Source organism: Pyrgilauda ruficollis, unplaced genomic scaffold, assembly GCF_017590135.1.
Source record: "Pyrgilauda ruficollis isolate IOZ18807 unplaced genomic scaffold, ASM1759013v1 scaffold6, whole genome shotgun sequence".
NCBI lineage: Eukaryota > Metazoa > Chordata > Aves > Passeriformes > Passeridae > Pyrgilauda > Pyrgilauda ruficollis.
Window position 1 is genome coordinate 1,655,750 of NW_024527710.1, and position 15,929 is coordinate 1,671,678.

Sequence of the window (15,929 nt, forward strand, 5' to 3'; positions counted from 1 at the left end):
ATGGAGAGGAGGGGATGAACAAGTCGGAAAGGTTGCACAGGAACAGTGCTGTGTGCAGTGGTATTGTTGCTTCAAGTTTCACTTGCCTTTTGTGGATGGTTAAAACTCCAGAAGGGGTGATACTAGACACAGTCTGGCTAGACAGCTGAGTCACAGAAGAGGCAAATCATCACAAGACCTTGAGTGAGAGTTGGCAGGGAATTACGAGGACATAAGTCTGTGATGCCGTTCGTATCTAGGAGGGTGTGCAAACAGCAGTGAGCCAGATTTCCAGAATGCTTTAACTACTGCGATATTAGGCAGGAAAAGGCAAAGTCTCCCCATGTTTTCACTGAGGTGAAATTGTAATAAAGTTCTACTAGGGAACTTTAGGGTAGTTAGGGAAAACTGAATCTTGATGTTGGGGGGTTGATTAAAGCATTTAGAAAATAAGCCCTAAAAACATTGCACACATACTAGATATTGAAGTCTATTCAACCTTTTCAATACATTTTTGAAATATTGGGGAGAAAAGCACATCATAATTTGGTTAAGTAACTGCATTCTTCGGCAGTATTTTGTTATTCATTTAAAGAAGGTGGTGTATTAAACATAGTAAGGTAGGAACTTATATTTGAGCTGGTTTTTTACATTGCGATTTACTGTGCACTAACTTTAAGTATGCTGTTTTGAAATACTGGACTTAAATTACCTTCATAAGGTATTTATTTATATCTCTCCTTCACAAAGAAGCCATTGTGGCTGCTTTGGTGCTCACTTTGACGTTTAATGAGCAGCAACCCCAGGAATGTACAGATGCATACTCCACTTGGCAAGTATAACGCCCTCCTTTCCTAGAAGAAAGGAAGGTCAAATAAATTAACTTTGTTAGAAATAGTAATCTGCTCATTGTGTTTAATCTTTTTTCTCATATTAATGAAAAGAAACTGACAATGGTCACTAATTCCTATCTGCTTTCATATGTTAAAGCTGAGAAAAGCTTAATTTGAAGTATGAAGTGACTTTCATTGACTTTGGGGGCCAACATTGCAAGGCAAGTTCTCTGTGTCTCTTAGAAGTCTCTCAGAGTGAAGAAAACTCAGGTTAACACTTGTTATAGTGTGATTAAATGTATTTTTTTTAATCTAAAAATCTTACTTGAAACCGTAATAGTGTTGTTTTCCCCACAGCACCCTATTATTTCAAGTGTTCATTAACATAGTGTTAGCAGAAATATTTTGAAAAAAAATTGGGAAGAAGAAGAATGCTTTGAGCTCCGCAAATCAATAGGAACACATCAGAGCTTTGATATGAAAAATCATACAGATTTATTCTCTTGGTTCTTTTTATATTATTATATATATTTTTTTGTATTTACCTAGTATAACTGCATCAACTGAATAGGCATGAGGTGGCACAACTCTTGGGAGACTGCTTTTCTGCAACTGGCCTCTTAAAATGTTTTTCTCCAAATACTTATTTTTTCTTTTTTTTCCCCTTTTTTTTAGTCTCTAGGAGACATGATTATGAAATAAAAAGTGAACTCAGTTAATGAAGAGCTGTCTTCTTGGTTCTCCTAAAACAATATGTCTGAGAGAGAGAGGTGAATGGTTTGATTAATTTCTACGTGTCATTAACTTCCTTGCCCTCAGATGACAATGTTAATATTCACAATGTGAATTGTTTCTCAGGTGATTGGTTTAGGAGGAACATGCAATGCATGTACTTATTGCATGATCTGGCACTGTGCCCAACAACCCTTTGGATGCCCTAAAACTTGAAATGCCCCGGCTGTCCTGCTTTCTTTGGCCATTATAGACAACATGGTTTAGATTTTACAGTGCAAAAATCTGTGGCAATTACCAACTGCAATGTGGACAGTGTGAAGCAAAGCAAAATCCAGAATGGCTAGTAAGGTATGGACTGATAGATTGATACATGCCTAAATAAATTTAGCTGACTAAAAGCTGCTGAGTGTCTGGACTTTATCTTTAAACTGTTGTCTCAAATCTGTTTGCCCATTAGACTTAAGTAGTTTAGAATTCAATGATCTGATTGCAGAGTTCAGGGATTATTAGAGCAAATGGGGCCTGATCAATGCCTTGGGTCATCTTTTCAGTGTGTTAATTAATTAATCAACAGGAACAGAAATATATGTGTAATGCAAATTAAGTCAGTCTCAAGTTACTAGAATACCAGAATTGGTCATATGCAGGCGAAGGGAATCCAAAAGCAGCAGGATATTAGTGCTTTTATCTGTGGAACACCACTTTTTTGGTGATGTCCTGAACTAGAGATAGTTCCAGGATTACTGTGATTGTTTCTACTGTGCTCTCCTTGAGAAATGAATAAGCTTGTGAGACAGTGGAAGAAATTTAGTAACTGGAATATTCATGATTCACAGTCAGCCCTTGATTCTTTTTCTTGTCACTGTTTCTCTTCATTTACATTAACCCCAAAACCAGGTTCTTTTGCTGTAATCTAGTACCAAATACAGTTTCCCTAATCCCCAAGTCCACATTGAATTGCAATATTTCCCCATGAAACAAAGTAATTTTATGTGGTGCTTTCTGTTATCTTTGACAATTTCTTCAGGTTTGTTTTTTTTTTTTTATTCCCACAGCTTCGTCTTTTTGTGTGGAAAGTATAAGCTTTGTTCTCCCCTAGTTTCTCCATATTAAAAGTGTTCTATCTTTGGTCTTCAGAGTACATGAAAATGCTGTGCTGTTTTTCTCAAGGACTGTACATTGCCTCCCTTGAATGAGGGAGTTAGATACTTGATTTGTTTTGGACATTGGAGACATTCTTCTATTCCGGTATGTGGATCTCTCCTTTCACCTGCGTGCAGGAACCAGACCAACTCATGGCTCACGTCATATCTCTGTTTAGAACCAATAAAGTTTTTAGGTTCAAACCCTGAAGTACTTCCTGTCAGGATTCTCGCTTCAGTTCCATTGTGGCTTTTCATGCACATGGTAATTTTTATTAACAATAAAGGGTTGTGTGCATAGTTAGGATAAAAGGAAAAAACTGGGGTTTCAGAAAAGAAAATGAATTATCAGTGCCAGAATTTGGCCTCACAATTCCTACAAATGGGAAAAGACAGTGTTCTATTAAAACTCCAGAAGGTAGTTTCTCACAAATCCCACGGATTGGAGCACAAGGGCTACTTCAGCTGATCTGCCATCACCTGCTGCTTTTGGAGACAGCAATAGCAATTGGCCAGCCACCAGAATTTCCTGTTATAGTGAAACAACCTGTGGTACCATGTAAAATTCATTCCTAAAAGGAAGGGCCACGAAGTTGGCTAAGCTGAGCCAATAGATCCTTTGCCCAGCTCTTCCCTTGTTCAGCTTTCTCATAGCCATGGCAGGAGACAATAGATGAAGAGGCTGGTAAGGCAAGTTCTGTGTAGGTATTTCACACTCATCTCAAAGAGACAATTTTCTATTCTGTCACTTGTGTGATTTTATTTTGTATGTACATAGACAGATTCCTTGAATCATCACATAAGTTATAAATTCCATTTTGTTTCCATGAACTGTGAGTCTCCCTGTGCCTGGGGCTGTCATGTGCTAACAAGAGACAGGAGAAGTGCCAGAGTGTCAGTCATTACAGACTCTTTCCATCTAGTTTACTCCTAACTAGGGGGGAGCAAATGAGGAATGAGATCTTAAATAAGGACAGCATATCCCTCCCACAAGGAACCAAGACAAAGCAGCCAGGTGGTAATGTTTGGATTTCACAGCCAGGAAGGATTTTTGGAAGCAGAAATGGCTTGGTCAGGAAAGACAAAGTGGTGCACAGACACACCAGAGAGGTCTTGAGACACAGAGGCGGCGGGGAGGCAGTGGAAACCTCTTCTTCATTGGCAGAAACTGATGTCTGTGCTTCTGGGAGGGAAAGGTCCCTGAGCACCAAAGGGGATCTCACAAAATCTGAAGGAAAATTCAATAGTGAGGAAACGTAGGCAGAGAGATGAAATGTGTGTTTACTATTTCATATGGCTCCGTGTATCTCTTGTGGTCATTAAAGTGAAGAACAGCTGCTTTTGAGGTAGTTTGCAAAGTCTGAGCATTCCCTGATTCAGCTCTGTGGGATCCTGGAGAGAGAAATTGTCACTCAGATGTTGACTGTAACTCAGCTCTGGGAAAGAGTGTGTCAAAGCCGTGGGGCGTCAGCAGCAGTTGCAGGGTCTAAGCCAGGGTGTCTCCTTTTAGAAGGGAGAAGAGATTGCCTGGAGACCCAAGGCAGACAAGAAAACTTCAGAGTGTTTTTATGTGGAAGCAGACAGAGGCTGTGAGAGAGCCTCACAAGAGGTGTAAGCTAGGCTGTAATGTCTCAGTCTTTGAATTCTTACCTGTAGTAAAATGAAATGAGTGAAAGAACACCAAAGCTTGCACATAATGAGATAACAAGTGGGACCATTGGTGACTCCTAGCATTATCTGGCAAACACATGCACACAAGCGAGCCGCAAAATGGAAGTCAGACCACGTACATCATCGTAATTTGCACTAAACCCAGGAGTAATAATTCCCACCAGCAGACAGGCTGTTAGCTCAGGCTTAGTGCCATGCTACAGTAGCTGCATAGCTGCTGACTGCTTTGGAGCATGGGAGAGGGCAGCCCCTGGCTGCTTGCAGCGTGGTCAGGGTCACTCCCCGCTGCAGCTGCCCCTGTGCGCCCTGTGTCTGGAGGACTCGGGACGGACTGCCGGACACTGGCTTGTGTTTGCTCACAGGGCACGACGGCCACTGTGCACCAACAGCTTTCTGGCAAAGCACAAGCTCCTATGAGGCAATCTAAAAGGACTGAAATGCTCAAGAGGATAATGTGGAGCAAACTGATGTAAATGGTTCCTCCGTATAAACTGAAATTTTTGTAATTTGTTTAGGGAGCGAGGGGAGTGCATTTTGCTGTATGGTATTGGTTTGCATAAATTCATAAAGTGTTGTGAATTTTTTTTTTCTGAAAATATAACTTAACTGTTGAGAGGGAGGTGAAGGTTTTCTGATGAAATGAAAATGGGGGATTAATGGGGTGTCCGTGTTCCAGACATACTAGGTCTGAAAATAGATGAACTGGCTAGATTACCTTGTATGATTTTTACATATGTAAATGGACATATAACTATCTATCAATATAAAATATTAGTGCATATTTACTGTATAATAATTAATTCAATGTTATAAGCAAATTAAGATTGCCTCAAATTTACATACAATGTGAAGAAAAGTCCCTTTATCCTCTGTAACTGCAGCATTTGGCAGATTCAGGAATAAATAATCTTTTGTGGCAAGGGTATGCCTTATCAAACATATGCAGATCAGTGCTAATTAATGCTAATTAAGGTTTCCTGTCTATCTAGCTGGAAAAACGTCCAAATGTTATGAAATCCAGTTAGTATGCCTATTACCCTAATTGTTTTATATGGGATGGTTCTTAATTAAAATATGTAAATTTACCTTAATTGCTATATACTAATAGAGGTTCATGTTATCTCACTGAAAATGACAAGATGGTGAGGAGGGGTACTTAAACAAATAATTCTGATACGTTTGTAAATAAATGACCTTTACTCAAAATTATTTTTAATTGGAAATTGGCAAAAGGAACATTTTGCCATCTATGTTTCTCTTTAGTTTTAAATAATGTCAGAATTTACAGTTCTTTGTTAATATAGATCTGGTGACATTGTGGCTTAATTAAGACTACTAAACAAGTCAACATTTTGTGTGTTTACTACGCGTTTCAAAATTGTTTGCTAGCCTGACATAGACCTTCAGAAATGTCATACTTTAGAGTATTAATCTTTATTTTCAATTTTTTTTTGTTTTGTTTTGATTTTTATCTCTTTTAATCATATGGTTTTGTTTGTGAAGTTTGATGTACTGGTGTACTTTTGCTGGTTTCTGACCTGTGCCTTCACAGTAGAGAGGCTGGTGAGCTGCACCTCTTTGAACTTCACCTGTGAGTGTAGGACATGGACTATGACCACCTTTGGGGGGATAGTTCCCAGCACAATTTGAACAATATTTTGTATGGCGTTCATAAGCGTACATACTGGTGATTTCTTTATAATTATCATGCCATTTCACATACAGAGCAAACACTTTTCTCCTCTGCTGTGAGGAATTTAATTGGAGAGTCTGCTAATTTAGAGAACTGCCCTATAGTTGTAGCTTTTTTTAAAACACCTGGTACATTTTGGCTTGTATTATATAAAATACATCATCAACATAAACCTCACTTTGCAAAATCCATCTGAAAGTATTTCCTATTTTGCAGGATATTGTAACCAATGTTTCTCCAAGGATTGTGCGTGGAACTACTTCAGGTCCTCTGTATGGCCCAGGCCAAGGCTCTTTTCTAAACATTGAACTGATCAGCGAGAAAACTGCAGCATATTGGTGTAAAAGCATTGCTGAACTGAAGGCTGACTTTCCAAACCATGTAAGTGCCACTTAATCATAAAGATGCAACATACATTCTTGGAATCTCTAGTTTACAGGTCTGTGAAACCCTCATATTTAGCATCTTTTCAATAGAATGCAAATTGCTTTATTGACATACAAGTACATTGCTAAAAACCAGAAAACCCCATCCAAATAATATTTATGACAGAAGATTCTGTGAAATTGCTGTCATGCAGAGGACAGTCATGATTTTTTAATTAGGCTGATGTTTACTTTCAAATAATAATATCAAGGGAAAGAGTTGATTCCAGTGTGGATGCTCAGCAGTTCTGTTCTAAATAATTTTGTATTGAAGATCATATGTAACTTTTAATAAGAATTGTTACTGTGAATTGATCATAAAACGAATGTGTTCTTTTCATTCTTAATCCAAATGTGAAAGGTGCTTGTAGTATTTTTATAAACAATTGAGTACTCTAGGTAAAAAAAACCCAATACTTAAAGTTAACTTCACTCTAACAAAACTGATAGAGTTTTGTTAGAGCCTGTTTGGCTGTGGGGAATATCTGTCTCTGAAAGATGATAATCACAGTTGGGAGCAATGACACCAGGTAGCTGGTATAAATGGTTTTCAGCTACTGTTCTTGTGAATATGGACAACGAGGTAGAAAGTAAAATTCTCCTCAATCATTATCTTGAATAGATAGAATTAGAAATCCCAGAGCCTGCATATCTTCTGTCTTGAAGTTATTACCTCCATGCTTCAGCTATGAGCAAAATAAGTGAACATTCCTGAATATATTATGACATGAAGATAATCAAGAGGTTTTTTCTTATTCCTGGTACTTAAATGTGCATATCAGCAAGTATAAAAGTGTTTAAACATTTCATATTGACAGTAAGAGTGCCGCATGTTTAATATCCTACTTCCTTGTGAATGGACTGTGTGTTTCTTTGCTGAGATTCTTTTTACTTTATTTACTGTGACTGAGCTTCATCAAAATGAAAACATGAACCCAAAGATAATATCCTATTCCCTTATTTTGATTTTAAAGTCCTTTGTAAAAGTCCTGGATATTGCATGCAGGCAGACTGTTGGCCATTTCTGCTGTGGGAATGCTACCCCACTGCAGTCTTCACCAAAAATCCCTCGCAGCACTTTATGCCTGAGATCAAACCATTCTCTTCTGTGAGGAAAAGCACTAGCAGCATTTCAAAAGGAAGATTTGAATTTTCTGAGACCTAGCGTTGTGTGTGGGATGAAGAAGTCCCACTCTTCCAGAGTTCCTGGGGTGAACATCTTCTGATCATCCCTCATTATATGTGAGTTATTACTTTGAGATTGTGAATTCAGTTTCTGCACGTTGGCTATGGCTGATACTGTGGTATCTTTGAGGTTGGTAATGTCTGCGTGGGCATAGGGGAAGCAGCACCCAGCAGTAGACCTTGGCATTGCTTACAGTGATTTTTAAAACATGCCTGTGAACTCATCTAAGAACTGTCATATAATTATAATGGTAAATTTGTTGCTAACTGGAAACAGAGTTTTGTTCAGAGGAGAAGTCTCTTGGTGCTTATTTTGAGATATTCTGTATAATTACAGCTCTCAGAATATTCTTCACCCAATTGCTGTTCACTCCTCTAGAAAGGGTTTTTCAACATTGTGTGTTTTATTAAAACCAAAACCAGTTTCTGAGAACTGTTTGTGTGAACTTAATTAATGAGCAAAGAATGACATTTTCTGCTCAAATGAAGGCCAAAGAGATGAGGACACAAGTGATTACAGTAAAAAAAACTTATATTACTAAGGCAAATTTTAAAAGCAAATCAAAACTTACACATAATTACTTTTGCTGTGAAATACAAGTTAGAGTGAGATTTATGTTACAGATGAAAAAGATATGAGCAAAATAGCCACCTCACTAGAAAATGATCCCAGTACAGCATTCTGTCTTGTGCCATTGGGAAGAAGCAAACCATAAAGGGCAGTTAAATTCCCCCAGCAGAGGCTAGGATGTAAACTGAATTTTGCAATGTGTTGTGCAGAAGAGGACCACCAGTCACAGCTCCTTGGACAATGCCACTTAACTGTGGCATGTTGCCTCTATAAATCAGGAACTAGTAACTCCTTTGTGCTGTCTTCAACCCCTGTAGTGGGTAGCCTCATTCTTTGTCTCTTCTGATTCTTGCTTGTAGCTTGCAAATATCTCTGACTGGCAGTCTTACCCTTTCTGTTCTTCTATTAGCTCCTCCCTTTGACCCCAAATCCACTTCAAGTGGATGAGGGAGAAGCTGCCACCACCAGGAACTTGCTTCAGTGTCACCAGCAGTGAATAAAATATTGTAAGGGTCCAAGCAGAGGAGAAAGATTAAGGTGTCTGGACTTTGTATGGTACGTGGTAAAGTAGGATCAAAAGCTGCTTACTGGGGTCAACCTACCGCAGGTGGGAAATGCATAAATGTCAGTTTATGACTAGGCCATACCTGAGACACACAGTGGTTAAAGTGTTTTAGTTAGGGGTCTGAAAGAACTAATATTAATGTCACAACAAGTCCCACTTTCATATTTTATTCACCAAGGAGATACCTAATTATATGGTGAATTGGTGTACTTTTCAGCCAAAACGTGGCTGAAAAAATGACAGAGTATGGTACATTCAAGAAATTAGTTTACCTAGGAAATATGAATTCAGCCAAGTAGAACTCACCTAGTGACATGAACAGGAATAAAAATGGTGGGGGAAAAAATTGCTTTTTCATTAGCAAACGTCTACAAAATTTAATCATTGGGAAGTGGCAGAGAAAATTGGAAAAAAGTTATAAAGCCTGGGAGGAGAACTTACTGCTAAAATTTTATATTCACATACTTGACAATAGCTACAATCTGGCCATTATCTGTGCTGGGAACTGTGAAAACTGGTGGTGGTAGTATGTCTTGGTGACCTGGTAAAGCAAGGAGCTCTAATCTCTTTAGCATTTGCACTGAGGAGAGCAAGCTTGAAAAGAGCAAGATTTGAAAATAGTGAAATACTTCCCTGCAGAAAAATGCATACCAAGGTTACACTAAGAAGGTGATGAACACAATTGCCAAATAGTCCTTCTGCACCTTCCTGTAACTGGTGCCCTGTAGATGATAATAAGGTAAGCAAATCAATTAAAAACCTCTGTATGCAAATTAGTTTGGGTCTGGGTATGTGCAGGAGGTCACAGCATTACAAATAAGCTTTGACAGGATACTCCATTGCAGGGGAAATGTCATTCCCTACCAGACTAAGAGAAGTCCATCGCAAACAAGCAAATGTACGAGACGTTTGTACCACAAGAAAGAAGTGGGATCTTGAAAGAAGATGCCAAATTTAATGTTTTTTAATATTGCTTTGTTAGTATACTGAAGTCTTAAAAGTAAGTTTTTGGCCTCCTAGCTCAACACAAATGAGTTTGATCTCCTGCATTACTCTAGGGAATGTACATAGGATACCAGATTGTCAGCTGTGACACTGAATCTGTGATTCAGATATCAGTGTCACGATGCGTTGAATTGAGAAACCTCTTCTGCTAGAAACAGTAAGTACTCGCGGACCCCCAAACTAAGCTGAAAACTCTTGTCTTAATGTTTGTTCTGCTGCTTGTGGAATGTTGCTGACAGTCTCTCTGACAGTTACTCAGCAGAGAGCAGCTTTTCAGGGCTGAAGCTGTTAAAGATGTATTTTTGTTCAACATTTTGTTCAGAATGTCCCAGGAACACCTGTTGGGAGTAGCCATGGTAGAGAGAGTGTGAGAACAGATCACTGGATCCCAGGCTGGTAACCATCTTCTTTGTAGCACTGTGGAGGTTTGGTTGGGTTTAGATTTTTTTGATTTGTTGTTTTTTTGGGTTCGTTTTTTTTTTAATCTCCTGGAATAGTGCAATTAGTTTTTATATTATGATTTTTTTTTTCCTACCATAGAAGTATGAAATCAGGCTGCTAGTTTTCTTTGGATTTGGTCTTTGTGGGTTCTTTATTTATTTTTTTTTTAATTTAGATAACAAACCCACATTTGGTTTAATTCTGCCCTGTGAGGACAGGAGAAGATAAAGGGCTAAAGAGGAAGAGAAATACAATGTTAACAGGCATATATGAGTTCATTGCTCATACAAATAAATTTTAGTGCAGAAACATGCAATGTTCAAAGAGATGAAGTTATAAGGTGAACAGAAATAGACATGCAACTGATATTTTGCATGGGGAAGTTTAACTGGTTTGCCAGTGTGATCTCTGAAGTGGTGTCCTACATATCAATCTTGTGTTGGATCAGCTCAGGTTTTAAAAACAGGTTTCATCTACAGACTGGGCACGGCATTAATCTGTTTATATAAACCTTTTTCCTCACTAAGTCTGCACTAGTAGTAGACCCTGTAATTTGGTTACTGAGAGGGATTGACCAGAGTATCTAAAATTGCTGTAGATCTCCTTCGAGACTTAAAATTAAGGGACATTAGGTGGAAAACTTTTTAAGATACAGAGGACTCATAGGCTTCACAGCTTTACTGTGAGAAGGTCGAAGTTGGATTTCTCACTAGAGGTATTAGTAATAATTAATTTTTGCAGGTATTATTATAGCTTTTGCTTTTAATGGATATTTAAAGGCCTGTGGGATGTTGTACATAGTATTTGCATTTTGAGATACCAGTCACAGACTTGCTTCAGGTTATAAAAAGCAATAGTTTTGCACTTCCTGGGCCTAATATAGATAGCTTTACCTTTCCATTGCAGAGAAATGATACTTTGTACTCCAAATACCTACTAAGTTGTATTTCCGTGTGATATATCTTATGCTTTTTGACAAGCTCAGTATCTACAATCTTGGAATAAAACATTTATAAACAATCGGGTAGGGCCATGCCCATGTGGTCCTCACTTGGTACCAACATCAACCCATCATCTTAGTGGGGAGGGTATGTGCTGTGCATTCTCAGGGGACTTTGCTGAAAGTCCAGATGCTTCTCCGTGGGTACTGAAAAGGACAGATCATAGGGGAGGGAACCACAAGCTGGGCTGCCTAGAAGCCTGCACACTCCCAGAGGTGCAGAACAGCTACCTGGGTTGCTTTATCTGAATTTCAGGCCCTCAAATCACATTAAAAAAGCTCCAGAAGTTGTTATTGCTGCAGCTTAAACTTCCCAAAGCCAGCCATCATGGATGCTTGGTAGGAGGTGAAAAAACCCACACAGCAGTTGTTAAATTCACCATATGGAAAAAATCCCTTTCACTACAGAAAACTGGCAGTAGGCCCATTCCCTTAACATCAGAGGAAATCCTAGCTGAAAAGGGAAGGTGAGGTTGGAATAAGGCACTCACACGCATTGCCTTGTCCAGGAACAAAATCACTTGGCCCTAGAGAGTGTGGAGCCCAAGAGTGACTGTAACTCCTCCATTTCCAGTGACTACTGTGGTGGGTAGAAAGGAAGAGATCTCGGAGCACATGACCACATCTCCTTTTTCTCTTTGTCATTCGCTAAAAGAAAAAGGGAGGATGAAAAAAGCAAAGAAAAATACTTCCTAGAAAAGAGAAGGAAAAAGCTGCCCCAAAAGAACAGCAGACACATTGACAACATACTTCTGCATGTTCCAGGGAAGTTTTTGCTTTTCCCCCATCCTGAGGGTGTTCCAATTGCTCCTGATCCTGGTTTCAGCTCTTTGTGAGCCAGCAGGATGCATTTTTCCCATGTTCAGTCCAAGGAGGAATTCAGCAAGAAGTCCAGTTTAGACAGTGAACAACAAAACCAGAGGCTAGTAACAGAAATGTTGATGTTTTGTGTCTTTGAGATCACATTTGCTTATAAGGAAGGAAATTTTTTGGGAAGGCTCTTCTACAATACAAAAAATCTGATTAAGCTTCACATAACCTGAATCTTAACAGAGATGGGTCTGAGCTAAAAAATACAGTGGTGTAAATTTTCATTCCTTGAGGCTTAGGTGTTAGTAAAAACAAAAGAGAAAATACAGGAAAATTCTCATCTATCATCTCCTCTAGCAGCGTGTTTTGATAGTCATGTTGGCTATAGCAAACATGCTTCAGCCTTGAAAAGTAGCGGAGAAGTTATGTGGAGTCAATGTGAAATCTCTTTTCTAGGACAGATCTGGGGAACTACAGGCTTAGTGTCTTTTATCCTTGTATGCAAATTGGTAAAAGCTGTTCTAAAAAATAGAACTAGTAGAAAGAAAAACAAAAGAGTGAAGAACTCCCTTTGTAGTATGTTATGCCTTAAAAAAAAAAAAAAATTTCTTTGAGGATATCAAGAGAAATTCAGATGGTAAAAGTGAGCTTGGGTTTCCAGAAGTATTTGGTAGGGTCCTTCACTGAGGAATTTGAAAGAAATTAAGTTATCATAAGATTAGAGAAAGAAACCTACATGAACAAATAACCAGTTAAACATAAGAAATAATGTTAAGAAATAAATTGTCCATTTTCACAATGGATAGAGAGCTGCAGGAAAATTCTTTAGGGATCTGTACTGTGTTCTGTGCTATTCAAAATGTTTTTTAACAATCTGGAAAAGAGAGAAAATTTTAAGAATGTAAACTTTGCTGATAATAGTATGTTATGTAGGGAGGTAAAGATAAGAGCTGACATAAAGGTTTGTGAAGAATCTTGCATTACTGATTGACTTGCCTATGAACTGCCAGGGAACAAAAAATGAAAGTAGTGTGCAGATGGGATAAACCATTGATAAATTTATGTGTACAGTGAGTGATTTTAAGCTAACTATACTAGGATTACAGTAAGAGAGCACTATGAAAATCTCAGCTTAATGCTGAATAAGATTGAAATAAAGCTTGTCAGACAGAATTTCTAGGAATGGAAGAAAACAAAGCAAAACCCATCACTATGTCAGCGTGTTGATTCTTTTTTTGCCCTTTCACATTTTGAATACACTTTGTGGTTCACATCTTGCTGGATTGGAACCAGAAGGGTGATAGGTGGAAATGAGTGATAGGAGATTCTTCACCACATGGCTCGGCAGCTGTGGAGCTCATACTCGTGGGACATTGCCAGTCCCAGAGGTACATATAGGCTGAGAAAGACCTGCTGGAAAAAACATCTGAAAGCATCACCTCTGACTCAGGGAATTCCTGTGCCACAGGTTTCTTAAAAGCTGGGCAAGATTTTTAGAGAAATATACTGTGAGCTTGCCCTAGGGAGCTGCTGCTGGTACGTGTGGGAGAAAAGGCACTGAGCTGTGCAACCCATTCCTGGGGATTTGCACTGTCAGTGCACAAACAGGAGCTCTTCGGTTTGCAACCAGGATCAGAAGCCCTCTCAGCCTCCCAGTCCTGTCTCAACCTTTGGACCATTGTTCCTGTATTACATTTTGACAACCTGATTAGCATGTAACTGCATTACTTGAACTGAAGCTGAGATACAGATATATTTTGTACTAGCCTGAAATGATGTGCTAAGGCACATCATCATTTTGTAATTCAAGTGCTACTTTCAATTTAGTAAGATTTGCTGTATTTCCAGAAGGTCACCTCAGACAATCCAACATACAGTAACACAAGGAAATCTGCTAAAAATTTACCCAGAGACAGTATTTGATCATGCATGTTCAAATGATCATGCAGTACACATCATAATGTTTGATCCCAACTGCACAATATTCAGACAGTGGGTTTTTTTTTTTTTTAGAATAAAATTTTCAAAAATATGATTATTAATCTGGCAAAGAAGTGGAGACACATACTCTGGCCATCAATTTGAGGGAATTTTATTTTAGGAAAGCACATATCTGTTGCTGGAAACCATGACTTGTAACTGAAAACAGGACCATGTATTAAGTTCTGTGAGATTTTTACAATCAATTTATGATTCAGATGTACATGTTTGTGGTGACAAATTAGGACTTTGAGGAAAAATGTGAGAAGGTCTTTTATGTTTTGGACTTGGAAACTGCTTTGTTGAGAAACTTTGTTGAAAACTAGTTTAGTGCAGAACTGTACTTTCTTCCTAGACATGTTATAAAGCCATGACTTATTTTCCTTGTTTTACTATCATGGCTAAGGTTTGAAAAATAGTGAGTAGCTCAGTAAGGCTGAAGACAATTTGGACGTATGCTAAGAATACACTTTTGATGTAAAAAGTGATTTATTGATCCATGGGAAAAAAAAAAAAAGAAGAAATTTCACAGTGCTGTGTGGACTATGAACACATCTTTAAACTTTAGCCTTGGGGTAAGAAGTAGGAGAAAATTAAAGCAGTTTCTGAAATACTTCACCAACCATCTCCTAGAAAATGACTCAATCTGTTTGATTATTGGAAAAGACAAACTCCTTAATGGCTAGCATCAGCTGAAGCTGCTTCAGGATGTGCTTTGGCAGTTGCTGCTAAAAATTCCTTTCTGCAGAGATATGTGAGCGGTCATTAAGTAGGAGTATTGACAAAGGAAATGCCCTAAACATAAAGACAGTATGATTAAAAAGATATTTCTGGAATGTAATTCTGCTGACACTGACATGAAGAGTTGCATATTTCTGTTCATCTTATTAAAGTGTGAACATGCAGACTATTATTTAGAGGGAAAAGACAATCTCTTAAAAATCCCAACTGTTTTATCAGTTTGGTGAGTTACTGTGTGTACAATGGAGTGCTTCAAAATGATCTGTGTGATGTGGTTGGGTATCAGGACTGTAGATTGTAGAAATGTCCTCCATAAACTGCAACAAAGGAAATGGCATCATGTGTTAAACCCCCTGGATGCTCAGATATCCATTTCGCCCCCTCAATCTGTGCTTAAAATAGCAATAACAACCTTGGTGCAGGGCATTTCCTGGCGATTAATAACTGGCCAGGGTTAATGGCCCTCAGCAGTGCCTCAGGCCATCAACTCCTCCCAGCCAGTCATTACTCCCTGGGAAATGCCCTTTTCTGGGTAGTTATTGTTTTAATATTAAGATGTAGATGCCATTGGATGGAGATAAAATGACCTTGTGGCAATCTTACAAAATAAATGTTAAAAATAAAATAAAAGGCAAAATTTTTAAATTGATAAGAGTCGACAACCCATCAAAATTAAAATCTGGAGTTTGTAAAAATGACAAAATTCTGCTAGTCTGATTACCTGTGCAAAATACATATCCCCTAAATATGTCTTCCTAATTTCCATTTCATGTTTGTCATAGGCAATTGGCTAAATAACAGAATTTCATCTTTTAAAATGCACAGTACCTTTGACATTCATTTTACTGCCTGTGATACGATTTTAGTCTTTTATGAAGCACTGAGTGTATGTGATTTAGATAATTCTGCTTTTTCATCTTTTATATGACAATATTTGTATTACAATAATAATAGGAAAGCGAAATGTATACCTGATCAAAGTAGTAAGTGTATGCTGTTCCTGTAGCCCATATTCTGTATATTCTGTGATGTGGTTTACATTTTAGGCATTCTGCTAGAGCTCTAATGAAGAGAAATATGAAGGCTAGGTCTATATTTAAAAGGCTTGCTGACATACTTATGTAGGCTAGGAATACTAAAAATAAAATGGCAT

At 38.2% G+C, this 15,929-nt stretch overlaps 1 protein-coding gene across 3 annotated transcripts in view; it reads left to right on the plus strand.

The window, feature by feature from the left end:
• Window positions 1–15,929, plus strand: part of DPYD (dihydropyrimidine dehydrogenase) — a 335,322-nt gene that overhangs the window by 199,877 nt on the left and 119,516 nt on the right. For all 3 annotated transcript variants that reach the window (XR_005956460.1, XM_041483444.1, XM_041483445.1), the window contains one exon: window positions 6,270–6,434. Coding sequence is in view for 2 of the 3 variants with exons in the window: in XM_041483444.1 (XP_041339378.1) it covers window positions 6,270–6,434 (165 nt within the window). In the remaining variant the exon portion in view is untranslated. The remainder of the gene's footprint in view (window positions 1–6,269; window positions 6,435–15,929) is intronic.